The 22,577-nt window shown below is 43.7% G+C and overlaps 1 protein-coding gene across 8 annotated transcripts in view; it reads right to left on the bottom strand.

Annotated features, from left to right (window-relative positions):
* Positions 1-22,577, bottom strand: part of sdk2b (sidekick cell adhesion molecule 2b) — a 474,295-nt gene that overhangs the window by 33,385 nt on the left and 418,333 nt on the right. For all 8 annotated transcript variants that reach the window (XM_042306157.1, XM_042306161.1, XM_042306158.1 and 5 more), the window contains exons 19-32: positions 19,719-19,914; positions 19,069-19,167; positions 18,661-18,852; positions 15,580-15,701; positions 15,273-15,382; positions 14,877-15,027; positions 14,414-14,651; positions 9,322-9,437; positions 8,078-8,267; positions 4,690-4,788; positions 4,155-4,349; positions 3,222-3,423; positions 2,912-3,015; positions 1,418-1,488 (exon numbers count right to left, since the gene is read on the bottom strand). In XM_042306157.1, coding sequence (XP_042162091.1) covers positions 1,418-1,488; positions 2,912-3,015; positions 3,222-3,423; positions 4,155-4,349; positions 4,690-4,788; positions 8,078-8,267; positions 9,322-9,437; positions 14,414-14,651; positions 14,877-15,027; positions 15,273-15,382; positions 15,580-15,701; positions 18,661-18,852; positions 19,069-19,167; positions 19,719-19,914 — 2,085 coding nt within the window. The remainder of the gene's footprint in view (positions 1-1,417; positions 1,489-2,911; positions 3,016-3,221; positions 3,424-4,154; positions 4,350-4,689; positions 4,789-8,077; positions 8,268-9,321; positions 9,438-14,413; positions 14,652-14,876; positions 15,028-15,272; positions 15,383-15,579; positions 15,702-18,660; positions 18,853-19,068; positions 19,168-19,718; positions 19,915-22,577) is intronic.

Genomic DNA, 22,577 nt, shown 5'->3' with positions numbered 1-22,577 from the left:
AAAAAACAAAAAACTGCATAGTTTCCTAGGAACGCGAAGCGAGGCGGCCATCTCTGTCGGCGCCGGAAGCAACTGCACATGGGGACAAAGATTGTACTTTTTGGAGAAATGTCCTCTGGTCTGATGAAACAAAAATAGAACTGTTTGGCCATAATGACCATCGTTATGTTTGGAGGAAAAAAGGGGAGGCTTGCAAGCCGAAGAACACCATCCCAACCGTGAAGCACAGGGGTGGCAGCATCATGTTGTGGGGGTGCTTTGCTGCTGGAGGGACTGGTGCACTTCACAAAATAGATGGCATCATGAGGGAAGAAAATTATGTGGATATATTGAAGCAACATCTCAAGACATCAGTCAGGAAGTTAAAGCTTGGTCACAAATGGGTCTTCCAAATGAAAAATGACCCCAAGCATACTTCCACTTGTGGCAAAATGGCTTAAGGACAACAAAGTCAAGGTATTGGAGTGACCATCATAAAGCCCTGACCTCAATCCTATAGAACAGAACTGGGCAGAACTGGGCAGAACTGAAAAAGCATGTGCGAGCAAGGAGGCCTACAAACCTGACTCAGTTACATCAGCTCTGTCAGGAGGAATGGGCCAAAATTTACCCAACTTATTGTGGGAGGATTGTGGAAGGCTACCCAAAATGTTTGACACAAGTTAAACAATTTAAAGGCAATGCTACCAAATACTAATTGAGTGTATGTAAACTTCTGACCCACTGGGAATGTGATGAAAGAAATAAAAGCTGAAATAAATTGTTCTCTCTAATATTATTCTGACATTTCACATTCTTAAAATAAAGTGGTGATCCTAACTGACCTAAGACAGGGAATTTTTACTGGGATTAAAAGTCAGGAATTGTGAACAACTGAGTTAAAATATAATTGGCTAAGGTGTATGTAAACTTCCGACTTCAACTGTAGCTTTTTATTTAAACACAATTGAAATGTGCATCAATTATTTCATGACTCCCCTGTAATTCCCCTTTGCCTCATCTCAGTTATGGTCGGCCCTCCTATGCACAACCACATGCAGTGTACAACAGGAATAAGATGAAGAGCTCATCCATGGTTGACTCACACAGAGAGAAATTCCCCCGTCATAAAACACGAGACAGCAGGACCAGAAGAAAGGGTAAAGAGAGGAGAGTCTGGCAATAACCGCTTGGATGTCTAGATGTAAAACTCCTACAGGCGGTAACCTTTGAACTCTCCATCTCCCTTTTATGGTCTGCTAATTCAGGTGTTAGTGTTAGAGAGAGGAGAAGAGGAGGAGGTGTGTGTTCCACTCAGTCTAAGTACACCCTATACACCTCGCTGCCCTCTCATTACCGCCCATTGACTGACAGATGACTGGGTTTTACTGAGGATAGGAAGACCGACACCAGGACCAATCACCACACCTCTTCTTACCTGCCAGCGAATCAGCACGGATGTAGTTGTGTGTGGCGTGACAGAGAGGATTGTGGGGGCTTCGTCCGGGGCTGGAACAGGAGAGAAAACAGAGAACACAGCTGAAGACGTGCAGCCCCAGGAGGAATGGTAGCAAAGGTCTACCACCCAGGCACAAATGACTAACGCAGTGGTATTCACGCTGTACAAACACACAAAGAAAGAAACCACCTCACCCTTTGATAAACAAGTCAAAAGGGCTATTGGAATGATTTGCGGAAGGAACCTTTCTTTAGTTAAAGTTAGTTCTGCTTGGTTGACATTGTTTGGTTGTAAGTGTTTTTGTTGGAGTGTTCGGCTGGTCACACAGCAAACACAGATAGTGATGAACAAATCACCTATTCTACTGCCAATAACGTCCTCACCACCGCAATACCTTAAGTCATCCTGACATTCTATTCAGCTATTCTACTGCCAATAATGTCCTCACCACCGCAATACCTTAAGTCATCCTGACATTCTATTCAGCTATTCTACTGCCAATAACGTCCTCACCACCTCAATACCTTAAGTCATCCTGACATTCTATTCACCTATTCTACTGCCAATAACGTCCTCACCACCGCAATACCTTAAGTCATCCTGACATTCTATTCAGCTATTCTACTGCCAATAACGTCCTCACCACCGCAATACCTTAAGTCATCCTGACATTCAGCTATTCTACTGCCAATAACGTCCTCACCACCTCAATACCTTAAGTCATCCTGACATTCTATTCACCTATTCTACTGCCAATAACGTCCTCACCACCGCAATACCTTAAGTCATCCTGACATTCTATTCACCTATTCTACTGCCAATAACGTCCTCACCACCGCAATACCTTAAGTCATCCTGACATTCTATTCAGCTATTCTACTGCCAATAACATCCTGACATTCTATTCACCTATTCTACTGCCAATAACCTTAAGTCATCCTGACATTCTATTCAGCTATTCTACTGCCAATAACGTCCTCACCACCGCAATACCTTAAGTCATCCTGACATTCTATTCAGCTATTCTACTGCCAATAACGTCCTCACCACCGCAATACCTTAAGTCATCCTGACATTCTATTCACCTATTCTACTGCCAATAACGTCCTCACCACCGCAATACCTTAAGTCATCCTGACATTCTATTCACCTATTCTACTGCCAATAACGTCCTCACCACCGCAATACCTTAAGTCATCCTGACATTCTATTCAGCTATTCTACTGCCAATAACGTCCTCACCACCTCAATACCTTAAGTCATCCTGACATTCTATTCAGGGAGGGATTGGAACCCAGCACTGATGTAAAACATAAATGACAGACTCCCTGCCTACGAAATGGTTTATGGGTCAATGTGGCGAAATCAAGGACAATGAAGACCAAATCATGTGCGGATAATATGATGTTCACAAGGATCTTTGTTTTCAATGCAGTAAGATACCCCAAAGTGAAAAGAGGTTAAGTCTCTTACCGTCCTGTAGTGTCGTGATAGCTTCACTCTCCTCGCTGTATTCACTGTCTCCTATGTCATTGGTGGCTTTCACTCGAAACTGGTAGGAGGTGAAGGGCTTCAGCCTAATATGAAGCGATGGAACATAAGACAACATCATTCTCAGTGACATTTTTCATGTGACATTTTTCAACTATTCAACTTCCATCTAGGGCAGCCGTTCCAAGCAAATCTCAAAAATGTGAAAACTTTTCTAAAATCTCAGAAAACTTTCCACTATGTCCCCCTGTTAGTGCACTAGGTAGGGTGCTAGGTAGGGTGCACACTGTACCTGCCAACTATGTAGGAGCTGGCCTCGTGGGTGACCGAGGCAGAGTGGATAGTCCAGTTGCTGTCGGGCAGTTCTCTCAGCTGCACGGTGTAGTAGCGGACCGGAGAGAGGCCATCGCTGCCTGGTTCCCATGACAACAACACACTGCGGGCCTGAACATCCTTCTGGGGCACCATGGGACGATTGGTGGGCTGGGGGCGAGCTGAGAGAGAGAGAGAGAGAGAGAGAGAGAGAGAGAGAGAGAGAGAGGAGAGAGAGGAAATAACGTTAACAACATGCCCATGTTCTTTGGTCGGTAACAGTTTTCAGGCTACATTATAGTTATCTGCGTACAAGCTTTTATCGGGTTAAATAAATGACTTATACTATACTCAAAAGACAATTGCCTACAATACTCACTAACTTCAAGTGCTTGTATAAACACACAAAACAAATAGCTGATTATTGCAGATGTAACTGGGTGGAAAATAACTCATGTAAAACCTTTGTGCTGAATCTGTAAACTACTATCAGATGAGATGAGAGTTTCTTCTGAACTCGTTGGAATGCTCTGTTGTTTATTGTAAGTGACTGACAGAGCTGACTGACTCACCTCAGCCACTCTAGCATGTTGTGTCAACACTGAGAATATAAACCTGTCTGCACTCTAACACATGTAGACAATATTCTGTGGTATGCTCTATAAGCACAATAACTCACATGGAAACGTCACATAAAACTTCATCTAAGTACTCAAAATATACAATCATTTCTGTAATGTTCTATAAAGTACAATAACTCCCATACTAATGTTTTATACTACTTCTTCTTACAACGCATATTTCCATGTTTCCATAGTAACCTCCCTTTTTGGTACGTTCACCAAGTACAATAGGTTATACACTAATGTGATACAATACTTCATCTGACATATGTTTCAATTCATATGTTTACCTCTCTTCTCGGTGGTGACCACCAGTGCCTCTGAGGCCTCTCCCCAGCCCTTGCGTGTCTGGGCTGTGATGCGGAACACATACATGGAATCTTTTTTCAGGCCCGTCACCATGTACTGACGAGCACTCGGGTTCAGCACGTCCACTGTGGCCGTGTTGCTGTTGCTCGAGTTCAAACGATACGTGATCTGATAGGCTGAGAGGAGGAGAAAGGAAACACACATGACAGGAGAGAGAGAGAGAGAGAGTCAGAAAGAAAAGCTATGATAAACTCCTTCAAATGTTCTTCAAAATGTCCCCTAAAAAAGAAACAGGGACTCAGCATGAAACGTGATTCTGTCTGACACATAAATGGAGGACAAAGGGATCAGGCTCGTTCCACGATGCTAGGTCCAAAGTTGATTTATTTGTAATTATCATAGTCAAAATAAGTGTTGTTTTTTGTTTGCTGTATGAGAGGGTCATTCTTGTAGAGTCTGGACAGGTTAAAGGTGAAAGGTCAAGGTGTGGTCAGAGTCAAAGGTTAAATCACATACCCAGGATAATGCCGTTTGGCTGAGACGGGGACTGCCAGATGAGACGCAACGAGGTGGTCCGGACCTCAGGGAACAGGATGCCCACTGGAGGGCCGGGCACTGGAGACGAGAGGGGGGCAGAGGGGCTACACTTTTGAACACTTCTTCTCTTTACATCTGATGCAGTGGGTTACTGAATGGCAGTGGGCATTGGTCAACTATAATATCAAAGTCTGGATAGCTTTAATAAGCTATTTGAAAGCTTTTTACATATCCTTTGGTATAACACATCTTGTATGAGCAGATGGATGAATGGCGCTGGAGGGAATAGTCCTCGTTTTACAGACTTCTGGGCAATTGTGCTAATTTGTGTATTTTTTCATGCTGATCTTAACTTTAACTTAATGTTTCCTATGACTGAAAAGAGCTTCTGGACATCAGCTCTCACTAACCTCGATTTGGACGAGGATTTCTATAGAATTCCGGAGGCAAAAGACATTGATTATTCAGACCAGGCCCAAATCCCAGACACTCAAAGAAAGATGAGATGGCACTATAGAGACCGGTGTGCGGGATACCTAACAAGACTACATCAGAGAGTGGATAAATCGCCTCTACCCTCTGTTCTATTGGCAAACTGGATGAGCTCTTATCAACGTGATCTGAAGAACTGTAATATCCTATGTTTCGCTGAGTCATTGTGTGTCTCTTTGTTAACAACAGCTTGTGCACGATTGATAATATTAATATTCTGCTTGTCTGAGTTAAAATATTTCATGATAAGCTGTAGACCATAGTATTTACCTCCACAAAACGATGCTGGCTCAAAGACTACACTCAATGAGCTGTATAGGGCCATTACCAAACAAGAAAATGCTCACTCAGAGGCAGCACTCCTAATGGCCAGTGACTTCAATGCAGGAAAACTGATTTCTACTAACATGTCACCTGTGCGCCTAGAGGAGAATCTTTTTTTACATCACCTTTCCTCATCACACAGAGACGCACACAAAGCTCTCCTTCACCCTCCTTTTAGCAAATCTGACCATAACTCTATCCTAATGATTCCTGCTTACAAACAAAAACTCAAACAAAAAGTACCAATGACCTGCTCAAAGTGGTCAGATGACTCGGATGCTAATCTACAGGACTTTTTCCGCTAGCACAGACTGAAATATGTTCTGGGATTCATCCCATGGCATTGAGGAGTTTACCACCTCAGTTATTAACTATTAACTAGTGCATCAACTACATCATCCCCAAAGTGACCATGCGTACATATCCCAACCAGAGACCATGGATTACAGGCCACATCCATACTGAGCTAAAAGCAAGAGTTGATGTTTTCATGGAGTGGAACACTAATCCATATATAAAATTCCGCTACTACAGGCAAAGCGTCAATACAGGACCAATATCGAAACCTACTACACCGGCTCTGATGCATATCAGATATGGCAGGGCTTGCAAACAATCATGGATTACAAAGGGAAACCAAGCCGCAAGCTGTCCCTGTGACGCGAGCCTACCAGACAAGCAAAATACCTTCTATGTTCTCTTTGAGGCTAGCAACACTGAACCATGCATGAGAGCACCAGCTGTCCGGGATGACTGTGATCACGCTCATCGTAGCCCAAGTGAGTAAGACCTTTAATATTGACTGATTATCAGGAAGAGAATTCAGAGTATGCGCTGAACAGTTGGCAGGTCTTCACTGACATGTTCAACCTCTCCCTGACCCAGTCTGTAATACCTACATGCTTCCAGCAGACTACCATAGTCCCCGTGTCCAAGAACACAAAGGTAACCTGTCTAAATGACTATTGCCCCCTGGGCACTTATATCTGTAGCTATGAAATGCTTTGAAAGCCTGGTGATGGCTCACATCAACACCATCATCCCAGACAACCTGGACCCACTCCAATTCGCATACTGCCTCAGCAGATCCACAGATGACCTGAACCCCACCTGAACAAAAGGAACACCTATGTGAAAATGCTGTTCATTGACTACAGCACCAACACCATCATTAAGTTTGTGGTAGGCCGGATCACCAACGATGATGAGACAGCCTACAGGGAGAAAGTCAGAGAATTGACAGTGTGGTCCAGGACAACAACATCTCCCTCAATGTGAGCAAGACAAATGACCTGATTGTTGCATACAGGAAACAGAGGGCCGAGCACAGCCCATCCACACTGACGGGGCTGTAGTGGAGCAGGTTGAGAGCATCCAGTTCCTCGATGTCCATATCACGAAGGAATTAATTAATTCCATTTTATTTTTGTGTCAATTTGCTAGTTGGCAACCCATTCCTTATGGGATTAATTGACACATAAACAAACATGACAATAATTCACTGTGATAATTCAGTGATAATTATTCTGGTGTTCTGTGCAGTACGCACCACATAAAGAGTGAAAAAGAAATCAATACGTAAATACCTTTATCCAAGCAATAATTATATCCCTAGAGTAGTAAAAAATATATATACTAAAATACTATATATACAGATGAATAAATACCAAAAAATGAAACGGAAGGCATTTGAACCAAGGCATTTGAGCTAAGGAATTATTATGGACCAACAGTCGTGAAAAGGGCACGACAACAGAAGGTTGAAAAGATTTAGCATGGGCCCTCAGATCCTCAAAACGTTATACAGCTGCACCATTGAGAGCATCTTGACTGGCTGCATCACCACTTGGTATGGCAACTGCTTGGCATCTGACTGCAAGGCGATACAGAGGGCAGTACATATGGCCCAGTGCATCACTGGGGTCGAGCTCCCTGCCATCCACGACCTCTTTACCAGGCGGTGTCAGAGGAAGGCCCTAAAATTTGTCAAAGACTCCAGGCACCCAAGTCATAAACTGTTCTCTCTGCTACCACACAGCATGCTGTACCAATGTCTGGAACCAACAAGAACCTGAACAGATTCTCTCCTCAAGCCATAAGACTGCGAAATAGTTCGTTAAATAGTTCATCAATAGCTACCCGGACTATTGCATTGACCAACTCTTTTGACTCATCACGTGCTGCTGTTACTGTTTATTATCTAGCCTGCTGCCTAGTCACTTTATCCCTACCTATATACTGTATACATATCTACCTCAATTACCTTGTACCCCTGCACATCGACTCAGTACTGCTACCCTGTGTATACAGCCAAGTTATTGTTACTCGTTGTGTATCTATTCCTTGTGTTATAATTTTTCTATCATTTAATTTTTTTTCTCTCTGCATTGTTGGGCAGGGCCCATAAGCATTTCACTGTTAGTCTACACATGATGTTTACAAAACATGTAACAAATAACATTTGAATGTATACATGTATTCATTATCTAAGGCTTTTATAGGCTTTTATTCTAAATTTAGACAGGCAGATATTAGGCAGCCCAGGGCTTACCGTCGTCCAGGGTCCTCTCCAGTATGAGTGGTGAGCTGGGCATGCCGTCTCCGATGCGGGTGAAGGCCAGGACCTGGATCTCATAAAGGACGTATTTCCCCAGACCAGTCAGCTGGACACTGTGGCTGGCGTTCCCCTCTATTGTCCACAACTGGAGGGACGAGTCGGAGTCCTTCTCCTTATACAACACCTGAAGGAGGGAGAGAAGAGAGGAGAGGAAAAGAGAGGGAAGAGGGGAGTAGAGAGGGAAGATGGGAAGAGAGAGGGGAAGACAGAGTGGAAGAGAGACGGGATGAGAGAGTGGAATTAGGCAAGAGAGAAGGAAGAGGGGAAGAGAGAGGGGAAGACAGAGTGGAAGAGAGACGGGATGAGAGAGTGGAATTAGGCAAGAGAGAAGGAAGAGGGGAAGAGAGAGGGGAAGACAGAGTGGAAGAGAGACGGGATGAGAGAGTGGAATTAGGCAAGAGAGAAGGAAGAGGGGAAGAGAGAGGGGAAGACAGAGTGGAAGAGAGACGGGATGAGAGAGTGGAATTAGGCAAGAGAGAAGGAAGAGGGGAAGAGAGAGGGGAAGACAGAGTGGAAGAGAGACGGGATGAGAGAGTGGAATTAGGCAAGAGAGAAGGAAGAGGGGAAGAGAGAGGGGAAGACAGAGTGGAAGAGAGACGGGATGAGAGAGTGGAATTAGGCAAGAGAGAAGGAAGAGGGGAAGAGAGAGGGGAAGACAGAGTGGAAGAGAGACGGGATGAGAGTGGAATTAGGCAAGAGAGAAGGAAGAGGGGAAGAGAGAGGGGAAGACAGAGTGGAAGAGAGAGAAGGAAGAGGGGAAGAGAGAGGGGAAGACAGAGTGGAAGAGAGAGAAGGAAGAGGGGAAGAGAGAGGGGAAGACAGAGTGGAAGAGAGAGAAGGAAGAGGGGAAGAGAGAGGGGAAGACAGAGTGGAAGAGAGAGAAGGAAGAGGGGAAGAGAGAGGGGAAGACAGAGTGGAAGAGAGACGGGATGAGAGAGTGGAAGAGGGGAAGAGAGAAGGAAGAGGGGAAGAGAGAGGGGAAGACAGAGTGGAAGAGAGACGGGATGAGAGAGTGGAAGAGGGGAAGAGAGAAGGAAGAGAGAAGGAAGAGAGAAGGAAGAGGGGAAGAGAAAAAGGAAGAAATTGGATTAGAAAGGAGAGTGAGTAATGGAATAATTTTGTTGCACAGTATTGTGTCCCTCTTGGAGGCGAGGGTGATAACTGAACGTCTCACACACCTTGTAGCCCAAGATAAGTCCATTCCGGTCTTGTTCTGGTACTTCAAACCAGCGCACCAGGATACTGCTGGAGGTGGTGGCGAAGGCTGACATGTTGGTAGGGCCACAGGAGGGGACTATATAAAATAAAGAAAAAAATTATAAACTAACTTTTATAAACTAAATGCGTTCCATGATGTTCATGGGCCTTTTTGTGTGTGTGTGTGTGTGTGTGTGTGTGTGTGTGTGTGTGTGTGTGTGTGTGTGTGTGTGTGTGTGTGTGTGTGTGTGTGTGAGAGAGAGCGCGTGTGCTTGCATGTGTAGCATTGAAGACACATACTGGTGAACCACTGAGGCCTAGTGTCTAACCCAGGCGTGGCTGTAGCTCCAGAGAAAGCACAGCTCTATATCAGGCCAGCTAGGCCACGGGTCCTTCCTGGCACTCATCCCTGGACATAAAACAGTGATTCGGAAGAATTTGCTGGAGTGAGTGGAAAAAAGGAAAAAACCGGAGGAATTCCACATTCTAGCCCATCTGTTCCCAATTTCCTCCTCCCTGAAGTCTGGTATCCACAGTGACTGCACCAGCACAGTGAGAGAACATCCTAACCCTTTGCCTATTCTACAAGAACATCCAGAGACAGCAAGACAAAGCGTAACGAAAGAACAACTCATGCCTCACTTTAGTTTGTTTTTGAGAGAGAGAGAGAGAGACTGTGTGAAGGAGCAGAATGCAGGCAGACCGGTTGGTGTCCATTTCATATAGCTCCATGAGGCAGGAAGAAAAAAATGACCCTGGCCCCCATACCATACACGTGGGTAGATAAAATAGGTCATATGCAGGAAGTCTGGGCCATACACACACATGTGTGATTATAGCCTGATAGTCTAATAGTGTGGGTGGGTGAGGCAGTAGCTATAGGAACATACAGTAGCAGTAGGTCATGCCTTTTATGTCCTAAAATTAATGAAGTCTGTAGATCAAAGAGTGACAAAATTAAAGACTGAACATCAGTGCTGTGTGTGAGGCCACACCAACTGTTGTGATGTTATTAACCAGATAAAACAGGATATACCTAAATCAAAGAAAATGTAACTACACCGCAAATTCCCCTATGTTAAATGAACACTGAACGTGCGTACCTGTATATACACTAAACAGTGTTGAATTAACACACTGCTTAGTGTAAAACATTATTTGCAAATTTCCCAAAATGCCTTGCCTTTCAAGTTAATTGTAGTGTAAACACCCATTACTGAATGTGTTAGTGCCAATAACACTTGTCGCATTCATCCATGTTCAGTCCTACGGACTTCACCAAGTGAGATCCTATGTTATTAAAATGTAATTATTTAACACAAAACAATATATATTTCATAAGGCATTATTATGAGGGTTTAAGCAAAAGAAAAAACTGGTTTGCAGGGATTGGGTCACTTATTTTTGGGATTGATTCACAAGGTTGGTTTGTTGATGCTGGGTTATTGAGATATGACCCAGTGGGTCAGATCAGAAGACTAGAGGCTGGGCTTAGTAGGGGCGTGGCTTAAAATGAGTTATTTTTGGCCATCCCCTGAGAGTAAATGTCATTCTGGTTCATCTGATCTGTTGAATTGTTTTTACATTATAGTCAAACGCTAACACTTTTATTTTTATTTTTTAGCTTTAATGAAGGTTACAGAAGCATACAGAAAGCATTTAGAACTGTGACTTACTCCACATGTTTTAGGTAACAGCCTTATTCTGAAATTGATAACTTTGTTTCACTTATCAATCTATACACAATACCTCATAATGACAAAGCAAAAAGAGGTTTTTAGAAATAGTAAATTTAGTAAATTTATTTAAAAAAATAAATAATATTAGGTTTATATAAGTATTCAGACCCTTTACTCAGTACTTTGTTTAAGCACCTTCAGCAGCAATTACAGCCTTGAGTCTTCTTAGGTATGACGGCTTTAATCAAGGATATCTCTGAACTTTGCTCCATTCATCTTTGCCTCGATCCTAACTGGTCTCCCAGTCCCTGAAAAACATATCCACAGCATGATGCTGCCACCACCATGCTGCACCGTAAGGATGGTGCCATGTTTCCTCCAAACCTGACACTTGGCATTCAAGCCAAAGAGTTCAATCTGAGAGTCTTTAAATGACTTTTGGCAAACTCCAAGCGGGTTGTCATGTGTCCTTTATTGAGGAGTGGCTTCCATCTGGCCACTCTACCATATAGACATGATTGGCGGAGTGCTGCAGCGATGGTTGTCCTTTTGGAAGGTCCTCCCATCTTCACAGAGGAACTCTAGAGCTCTGTCAGAGTGACCATCGATTGCTCAGTTTGGCCCGGGTGACCAGCTCTAGGAAGAGTCTTTGTGGTCCAAACTTCTTCCATTTAAGAATGATGGAGGCCACTGTATTCTTGGGGACCTTCAATGCTGCAGAAATGTGTTGGTACCCTTCCCCAGATCTGTGCCTCAACACAATCCTGTCTCGGAGCGCTATGGACAATTCCTTCAACTTCATGGCTTGGTGTTTGCTCTGACATGCACTGTCAACTGTGGGACCTCTATATAGACAGACAGGTGTGTGCCATTCCAAATCCTGTCCAATCAATTGAATTCACCACAGGTGGACTCCAATCAAGTTGTAGAAACATCTCAAGGATGATCAATGGAAACAGGATGAACCTGAGCTCAATGTTGAGTCTCATAGCAAAGGGTCTGAATACTTATGTAAATAAGGTATTTCTAAAACGTCTAAAAACTGTTTTCGCTTTGTCATTATGGGCTCTTGTGTGTAGAGTGTTGAGGATTTTTAAAATCCATTTTTGAATAAGGCTGTAACATAACAACATGTGTCAAATGTCAAGGGGTCTGAATACTTTCCGAAAGGCACCGTATGAGTTTATTCAAAGCCTATGCAAATCCCCATGTAATATCCCTATGTGATATCCCAATGGGATAGCAACCCCTTTGTAGCAATAAGTAAATAATAATGTTCATATTTTTAAAGATTAGAATATCTAATGTGCAAAAATATAAGGACAATTTTACATCATAGTGTACAAACTCAACATGATCAACTGGAATGACACTTACTCTCACAGGTGGCCAAAAATAACTATTTAAAAATAACTATCCTCCCGAAGATAACCTATGGATTAAACCCAGAATGAAAGTGATCAAAAATGACATTGACGGTTAAATTAACCCATGTTTGGGTAATCCGAACAAGCCAACCTGGTGGGTTATTCACACAACCTGTCACATTATGATGTCTTACAAAGTGAAGTTTAATTTGAAATCCAGCCAGAGTGGGGATTTCTAACCTTCTGAGTTTCTTATCCCCCGCAACCTGAATTCATGGTTGGGAAAACTGAAATATGAAACTAGCTAAGGGATCTAAACTGGAACAACAATTTCAGTAACGGGTACAATGAATCCAAGTAACATATTGGATTAGTTTCGAAAATGTATGGCATTTATATTTGAGAAGCATTAATTAATCAATCAATGTACATGCAAAAACATAGATATTGAAAGAAAATATTCTTAAAATCGACCTGTATTAGAGGATGCTGGGAAATATGATAACGATGGGCATGGTTTTGGTTCAACTCCGGTTACCTGTTGATCCTACCCCCTACTTTTTCGAACATTCTGTTAAAAATCGCGCAACATTTCGGCGTCCTGCTACTCATGCCAGGAATATAGTATATGCATATGATTAGTATGTGTGGATAGAAAACACTCTCACGTTTCTAAAACTGGTTAAATCACCGCTGTGACTATAACAGAGCGTCTGTTTCATCGAAAAGCGCAAGAAAAACTGATCACTGAAAACTGAAAAAATATCCATGCGCCACTTGCATGTATTGTTCAAGGTGCACGAAATTAAATGGGGCGGAGATTGCAAGTCCTACAGCTTCCACACGATGTCACCACTCTTGTCAATTGCCTGGGAGTTGTTCCTTGGGCAAACGAGTTAGAGAGACCACTTTCCATCCGGTCTCCGACAGGACGTTATGGAAGTGAGTTTTCGGAAGATGATTTGAAAGAGTGGAGCTTTTGAATACACATTGCCTCGTGATCTATTTGATAGATTATTAACGTTTACTAATACCTAAAGTTGGATTACAAAAGTATTTCGAAGTGTTTTGTGAAAGTTTATCGTCGACTTTTTTAATTTTAAAAAATGACGTAGCGCTTCGAAACTGTGTTTTTTTCTGAATCACACAGTTTCCATAGATGGATATTTTGGGTATATATGGACCGATTTAATTGAAAAAAAGACCCAATAGTGATGTTTATGGGACATATAGGAGCGCCAACAAAGAAGCTCGTCCAAGGTAATGAAAGTTTTATATTTTATTTCTGCTATTTGTGTAGCGCCGGCTAAGCTAATTCTTTTGTTTACATCGCCTTCAGGTATTTCGGGGTGTTGCATGCTATCAGATAATAGCTTCTCATGCTTTCGCCGAAAAGCATTTTAATAATCTGACTTGTTGGCTAGATTCACAACGAGTGTAGCTTTAATTCAATGCCCTGCATGTGTGTTTTGATGAACGTTTGAGTTTTAACGAGTGCTATTAGCATTTGGCGTAGCGCATTTGCATTTCCAGACGCATAAATGGGACGTCTGCGTCCCAGGTAGATGCAAGAGGTAAAACACCAACATTGGGGTTATTTTACACCAATGAGTGTTTATTCAACACTTACGAGTTAAATATTATGTTTAGAGTGTAGGCCTGCAAAATAAGACCTTATGAAGTACTTGGTGATGTGTACATGACTGAAAATGGATTAATGCAACAACCTGTCCCTAACAAATACAGTCATGGGTGGCAACTCTATAATTCACTCGAAAGGCAAAGCACTCTGGGAAATAAAGCTTTACACCAAGCAGTGTGTTAATTTAACACTTTCCAGTGTCTACACAGGTCCACACTTTCAGTGTTAATTTAACACTGGATAATTTTCTGTGTAATTGCATACAGTATGTGTCTCAAATTGCATTCCTATCCCTATGAGCCCTGGTCAAAAGTATTGCACTATACTGTATAGAGAATAGGGTGCCATTTGAGGCGCAAACATAGAGTATGATGTGTAATCTCACCAGACTCCCTGGTCCTCCCTCTGACTGGCTGGCTCCAGGGCCCGGCCCCGATGCCGTTGAGAGCCTGAACCCTGACCTCATACTCTGTCCACTCCTCCAGGTCCTCGATAGTGAACTCCCTCTCCAGCCGGTCAGCTATCACATGGGTCAGTGCCTTACCCTGGGAGCCTGTACGGGAGTACTGGAGCCGGTAACCCAACAGATCTGGGTTCCCATTGTACTCCCACTCTGGTAGGGGCTGGGAGGTGGGTGAGAGAGAAAGAGGGAGAGGGAGGAGGAGAGAAAGAAGGAGAAGGGGGGGGGGTGTGGAGAGGGAGAGAGCAAGAGGGAGAAAGCGGGAAAATGAAAGAAAGAAACGAGAGATAAAAACTACAACACACGAAGACACACAGCCAGTCATCATCGCTTGATGAAAAACTCAGAGCATCACATCATAATGTCAGTCTGTTGAGACGTCACGTACCACCCATCGAAGCCACAGACTGGTCTCGCTGGCCGTGCGCAGGGTGACGTTTGCGGGGGACATGTCTGGAGGGGCCTGCAAGGTCTGGATCTTTCTGGAGGGCTGACTTGGAGGACTGGTCCCCACAATGTTTACCTGACGCATACGGAACCTAGCAGGAGAGAGGAAACAAGAGCAAAGTTATCACAGGAGTATTCCATAGGTTTCCATTAGAGTTTTTTGTGGCCAGGTCACATGGCCAGGAAAAACACAGGTTTCTACGAATAGAATAGAATAGAGTTAAGGATGTGCTCAATTCGGGGTAGGTGGGCCTCACACTTGTAGAATGGGTAGGGGTCAAGGTATAGGAGTTAAGTATAGTACCTGTCAAAGGTGTAGGGGTACATAGCAGCCTACCTGTAGAAAGTGTATGGGTTGAGTCCTGGCACCTCCATGGAGCGGGCATCAGGCTCGTTGGGCAGCTGGTGAACAATCACCCAGTCTTCATTGTCTCCTATCACACTGACCTAAACACAACAACACACAACACAACATGATATACGCTGCATCCCAAATGGCACCCTATAGAGTAAGTAGTGCAGTATATAGGTAATAGGGTGCCACTTGGGAGTCATAGTTGATGTGGGTCACAGATCAGGGGGGAGCGGTCAGACACTTTATGCCCAGGATAAGCTCATCTTTCTGGGGAAGAAGGCCTTCTTACCTGGGCCTCTACCTGCCAGCGAGAGATGGAGGTCTTTCCATCATAGCCAGGTTTGAACTGGAGGGTGATGGATCGAGGGCCGATGTTGGAGATGGCCATGTTGGTGGGAGGACCAGGCAGCTCTACACAGACACACAAGAGAGAGGGGGGGCGAGAGAGAGGGGGGGCGAGAGAGAGAGAGAGAGAGAGAGAGAGAGAGAGAGAGAGAGAGAGGGAGGTGGAGGGGGAGGGGGAGAGAGAGAGAGGGGGGGCGAGAGAGAGAGGGGGGGGCGAGAGAGAGAGATAGAGAGAGAGAGAGAGAGAGGGAGAGAGAGAGGGGGCGAGAGAGAGAGAGAGAGAGAGAGAGAGAGAGAGGAGAGAGAGAGAGAGAGAGACAGAGAGAGAGACAGAGAGAGAGAGAGAGAGAGAGAGAGAGAGAGGGAGAGGGAGAGGGAGAGGGAGAGGGAGAGGGAGGAAGCGAGAGAGAGAGTTTTAACTTTATTTTCCATTTGAAAGGAGGGAATAATATAGGGAGAAAGAGAAGGACCAGAAAGGGTATCAAGAGTGAGACAGTAAACAGTTGTAAGTAATGAGTGGGGCAGAAATCATAATACAGAAATCTCTATGCCTAATGTAATGCTTTTTTAATTTGACTACATTGTGTATCTCTATCTTTTAAATCCTTACTGGTTTAGGAAATAATGTTTTCAGACCTATGCATCTACTATATCCAGAAAGGAAAGATTAACTTAGTTCTCCAATAAGTATTTCTGAATGAAAAGTATCAATAGGATTATTCAGGCTTGGATCTCAGTTCTCATATCTGTGCTCTGGAGTCGTCTAAAAGTTGTCTACAGGGAAATATATTACTGAGTGACAGTGCAACCTTGTGCTCTAAAATGGATATTGCACCGGAGATGAGCCAATGCTTTTGAGTTATCTCGCTCTCATGAGAGTTTCGCTTCACTCAACTCAAAGTTCTCAAGAAGAATAAACAAAACTTTTCAGGTTGGCAGGACTAGATGGGGATCTAGGAAAAAGCTTGCATAGTCCTATAAATAGTATGCCAAATTCATGATATTAATAATAAACATTTACATTCGGATACCGTATTTGTATTTGTTTTGTGATATCCAATTACGATCTTATCCCATCACTGCAACTGCCAACGGGCTCGGGAGAGGCAAAGATCAAGTCATGCCTCGTCCGAAACATGACCCGTCAAACCGCGCTCCTTAACACCTGCCCGCACCAATGTGTCGGAGGAAACACTGTTCAACTGACGACCGAAGTCAGATTGCAGGCGCCCGGCCACCACAAGAAGTCGCTAGAGCGCGATGAGCCAAGTAAAGTCCCCCCGGCCAAACCCTCCTCTAACCCAGATGACGCTGGGCCAATTGTGCACAGCCCTTTGTGACTCCTGGTCATGGCTGGTTGTGACACAGCCGGGGATCGAACCTGGGTCTGTAGTGCCACACAGGAGGCCTTGGATACTGTCTTTATAAGTACGTTATTAATAATTTAAAAATACAACATCCAAATGTAAATGTTTATTATTAGCTGAATATGACATTGATTCTGAACATAAGTGTATGTAAGTGTGTTCCTCTTGAAGGGGCACGTGCACCTTTAGTGCTCTAAGTCCTGCCATTTTGCCCTCCTATTAAAACAGTTCCCTTTTGATTGTTGAAGTTTTTACAATCAAACCAGAGTCTTGAAAAAAGTCCCCTCCCCTGCCCTTCCGCCAGTCCGTTGATGCACTTGTTCTCTGCATAGTTCTTATGTGAAATGTGAAGCGTGACTAATTGCCAGGCAACCACTATGGTGATTTAGTTCAGTCACCTTCATTTCATCCCTTTGCTTTAATGCCATACCAATACACCAATACATAAACTCTGCTGCAAGTAAAACAACAGACCTCACCATTGCACAAGGCTGCTTGCCAAATCACACCCTATTCCCTATATAGTGCACTAACTTTGGCCAGAGCCCTATGGGACCTGGTCAAAAGCAGTGCACTAGTAGAGTGCCATTTGGGATGCAAGACTGAGACACAAGCACACCCCAGGGCACTGTATAGTGAAAGGGGCCAACTCTTCAAGGTGATGGAGTGGGTCTATTGGCTCATAATGAAATGGACTATAGACTATATGACTAGAATAGTAAAATCAGCACCTTTAAATCATTAGCATGCCTGGTTCTTCAGACAATAGCACAGAGAGAGATCTCTAGGGTGGAGGCGTACAGCTATATTCATAGTAATCACCATTCTGGGAACGGTCCACAGCTCCATACCTTACTAACTGTGGCCCTCGATAGAATGACTCTTTTTATTTGACAGCTCTGAAAGACATACTGTATAGTGTCTGGGGGAACCGCCGGTACAATAATAATGGACTGGAAGTATTTTCTTTTTTACAATACACTGTAGCATGTTTTAATAGGAAATCATAAACTGGAATTATCCTAAATGGTCTCGATGGGCTCTTACTTTTGGCTGGGTTTCTGGGTGAAGTGTATTAAAATCTCATTCTGAACTGTCGGTTTTGAAGTGGAGAAGTAAGTCCCCTGGTCTGGCGCAGTCTCCTACTTTATGGCTCTCTGTCTGTCACAGTTCTGCCTGCCTGACTGACTGACTGACTGGGGTACGGTTACATAGTGTCTGGAGCAAGACAGACACACACACAGTTACTGTCACTCAGGATTCTGTAGAAATGGTGATAGGTTAGGGACGTTTGGGGATGCAAGTGGCGGGTGACAGGGCAGCCCGCTGGAAGCTGGGTTCTGGCTAGGTTTCTGGGGGTAGCAGACAATGTTTTAGGTAAGGCCTGGACATGGACTGAAGAGGGTCAGTGATGCTGAGGCTAGTAATCAGGATACCAACTAGCACTCTGGCTGAGCTCAGTCAGGGCTGCATCTGATATGGCACCCTGAATGTAGTGCACTATAAAGTGAATAAGGGGCCTATTCTGAATCACCAGAGACTGAGCCATCGATAATACTGACCTTGAGGCACTCCAGGAGAGATGGGGGAGGAGGACAGTTTCCCCTGGCTGGTGCTAGGGATAACAGGGTAGGGTTAGGGACTGGTTGGGAACTGACCTGGAGGTACTCCAGAAGAGATGGTGGAGGAGGACAGTTGTCCCTGACCCTTGGAGGTCATGCCGGCCACCTCGATGGTGTAGGTGGTGAGGGCAGTCAGCCCTGTGACGCGGTACTCCAGGGTCACGTTGGGGAGGTAGTGGGTCACCCGTGTGTTGGTGCGGTTAAACTCCTCCCACGAGATACGGTAGCCTGGAACAGATAATCAATCAAATTCATCAATAAATACAATATTATTTGTGTAGAGTTTTTTTTTTACAAATACAAACTGAGCCTAATAGAAGAGAAACAGAGGACATTGATGAACAGAGGGAGGTGTATAGGTGGCCAGATCCATTGTGAATAAAGACAACTCTTAACATGAAGTGGGTCATCTTCTTCAGCTCTAATGTCTTTGGCGTGGCGTACCTGTGAGGACTCCATTCTTCTCTCCAGGTTCTCTCCAGCTCACTTTGAGAGACGTGTCTAGGATCTCTGTGAAGCTCAGGTGACCCACAGCCCCAGGAGCTAGAGAGGAGGGCATGTGGTTATTATGATGAGAATGATAACACAATGGATCCCATGGAGCTCAATGGCATTCACAATTATATAGATGTCTTGTTGTCCTATATTGAATAGCAAACTACATTTATTACGTGTAATATGAAGAAATCAGGAAAATGTGGCTTTTACACGTTGAACAGTCATTACAGCTACTAAAATAGGCAACATTTTACTTGGACAATAGCGTAATTACAAGTAGAGGCCCAGTACAGTATGGCCAACCAATTATCTCTTGAGAAAATGTGTCCCAATTATGTGTGGATGTGTGCAGAAACCCAAATGTAGCATACGCATTCATTAGATCTGTAGAACTAGGCTGTTAGGCTGTGCTGAATAATAGATTTGACCCAGTGGGCATGTTTCAGTATGATTGGCCATGTCCATTCAACAGCGTGTGTGTGTGTGTGTGTGTGTGTGTGTGTGTGTGTGTGTGTGTGTGTGTGTGTGTGTGTGTGTGTGTGTGTGTGTGTGTGTGTGTGTGTGTGTGTGTGTGTGTGCGCGCATTTGGAACTCACTGTCCTCATGTGTCCTAAGGCCTTTAGCAGGGCTGCGGGGGCCATCCCCTGGCGTAGTAAAACAAAGCACAGAGGTGTAGTACTCTCTGAACTTCTTTAGCCCTGTCACGTAGCCCACATGCACGCTATCCTGGAAGTTAGGTCTCACTGTAACCATGGTGACCTCCTCCTCCTGACCTGGCTCCCATGCCAACAGCTAGCAGAATGGGAAATGGAAACAGAGAAGGAAGAACGTGAGATCAAACTGGAAATAAGACGTAAATGGTAGAACATAAACAGTAGAACATCTTATAGGACTGACTGGTTTTACCTTTAGCCCTCAATTTGATATTGTGAATGGGAACCAAAGTGCATCGGATACCATATTAACTCTTTCATTGCCCACAATTTACACCCCAAATTTGACCTAAATAGCACTGTTACTCTCCAAGTCCGATCATGTTCACATTGTGTTTAAACCAACTCTCCTCCGTTTCATGTGCTGTTGATCTACTCTGGGGTGTCATGTGGCATCATAATTATTATATGAATGGTTAGTGTCACTCTAAACATATTCTTGTCATTGAGTAAGCACTGGAAGCACAGTGTTTCCTGACTCCTCCTGTCTCAGCCTCCAGTATTTATGCTGCAGTAGTTTATGTGTCGGGGGGCTAGGGTCAGTTTGTTATATCTGGAGTACTTCTCCTGTCTTATCCGGTGTCCTGTGTGAATTTAAGTGTGCTCTCTCTAATTCTCTCTTTCTCTCTTTCTTTCTCTCTCGGAGGACCTGAGCCCTAGGACCATGCCTCAGGACTACCTGACATGATGACTCCTTGCTGTCCCCAGTCTACCTGGCCGTGCTGCTGCTCCAGTTTCAACTGTTCTGCCTGCGGCTATGGAATCCTGACCTGTTCACCGGACGTGCTACCTGTCCCAGACCTACTATTTGACCATGCTGGTCATTTATGAACATTTGGACTTCTTGGCCATGTTCTGTTATAATCTCCACCTGGCACAGCCAGAAGAGGACTGGCCACCCCTCATAGCCTGGTTCCTCTCTAGGTTTCTTCCTACGTTTTGGCCTTTCTAGGGAGTTTTTCCTAGCCAACGTGCTTCAACACCTGCATTGCTTGCTGTTTGGGGTTTTAGGCTGGGTTTCTGTACAGCACTTTGAGATATCAGCTGATGTACGAAGGGCTATATAAATACATTTGATTGGATTTGATTTGGAAGGCAGGGCTGGAATAGGTCCACAGAGAGAGAGAAAGAGAGAGAAAGAGAAATGTCAATTGCGGTGTATAGCAGGTCTAATGTAGAGGGATTGCACACACATAACAGAATGAGAGTTAATGTACCGAGTGGTCAATTAGGTGATTAGACAAATACTACCCTTGGCAAATATATTGGGTCTATTTCAATCTTGGTTCCCAGGCTGTAAGTAGAGTTTGACTCTGGGAAAGAGTGTGCAGTGGGGTGGGTGTGTGAGCCAAATGTGGAATAAATGGATGCCCACTCTGCACACTCACTCATACAAAACACACACCTCATACAAAACACACACACAAGCTATCGCACACACACCTCATACAAAACACACACCTCATACAAAACACACACACAAGCTATCGCACACACACCTCATACAAAACACACACCTCATTCAAAACACACTCACTCATACAAAACACACACACAAGCTATCGCACACACACCTCATACAAAACACACACCTCATACAAAACACACACACACAAGCTATCACACACACATCTCATACTGACGAACAAGCACATACATTGGTTGTTCCACAAAATGAGTGCCTTTTGGACATGCAAACTTTTAAGAAATGAACTTTAAAGTATATCTTCTGTCAACATTCAAGTGCATGGAGGAAATGTTTAGCCTACGGGAAACCACTTTTGCCATCTCAGGTATTAACACCCTGTGAACTAAGAGCATTTTATCTGCACTTTCACTACACTGTCTGTCAACCCTGTAACTATTATTTAAAAGCATTTATTTGATACATCCAACATTCCTCATTGTTTAAGTATCCCTTCTACAAATAAACTCACATATAATATCAAACTGTTGGGCCGCTAACAGGGTTGACGATAAGAGTTTTAGGTGAAGATCAGCCATTATTCCTCATGTGGTGAAGAGCATGGGAACACATGGTGTTCATGAAATTAGGAATTAGACATATGTTGCACACATCAAATTCAAGTTTTCCTAACATAAATTAAGCAAACAGACCACCTCAGTCATAGATGATGAAACAATTATAAATCCACCAAAAAGAGAGAGATTTCCTTCCTTTTCCACCATGCTGTTCAGAAGACCCAAACCATGTCACCTGCTGTGAATCATTTCTCTTGGTGGAATGGTACATTATTTTAAAGGGGTAAATTGTTGCCATTACAGGGTTTACTTTAAAATGAGGGACAGACACAAATTAATCACTAATCACGTGGAATATAAATAATAATCTTCAGAAATTACTGTCAAAGCAGCAAAATAACTAGGCCTTTATAATGATGCTGAAATTGGGAAAATGTTTCTACAAAGTGGATTGAAATCTTCCTAGAACTGATACAGGGTTGATGGAGGAACATGTAACAAATGCTGAAATTTCACATTTTAGCCAGCCTTTATTCATATAAAAAAATCGGATTTATTGAATTCTCCGTGTGGTCTATGGTGCACTTCATTCAATATAACATGCTTTTAAAATTCAATATTGGTGCACAATTTCTACTTAAAATATCAAAGGGACACAAAAGGGGGCTCCCGAGTGGCGCAGCGGTCTAAGGCACTGCATCTCAGGGGTAGGCCGTCATTGTAAATAAGAATTTGACAAGAGAAATAAACAGTAAACAT

Source organism: Oncorhynchus tshawytscha, linkage group LG25, assembly GCF_018296145.1.
Source record: "Oncorhynchus tshawytscha isolate Ot180627B linkage group LG25, Otsh_v2.0, whole genome shotgun sequence".
NCBI classification, from domain to species: Eukaryota; Metazoa; Chordata; class Actinopteri; order Salmoniformes; family Salmonidae; genus Oncorhynchus; species Oncorhynchus tshawytscha.
This window is presented reverse-complemented; position numbering and strand designations above follow the sequence as displayed.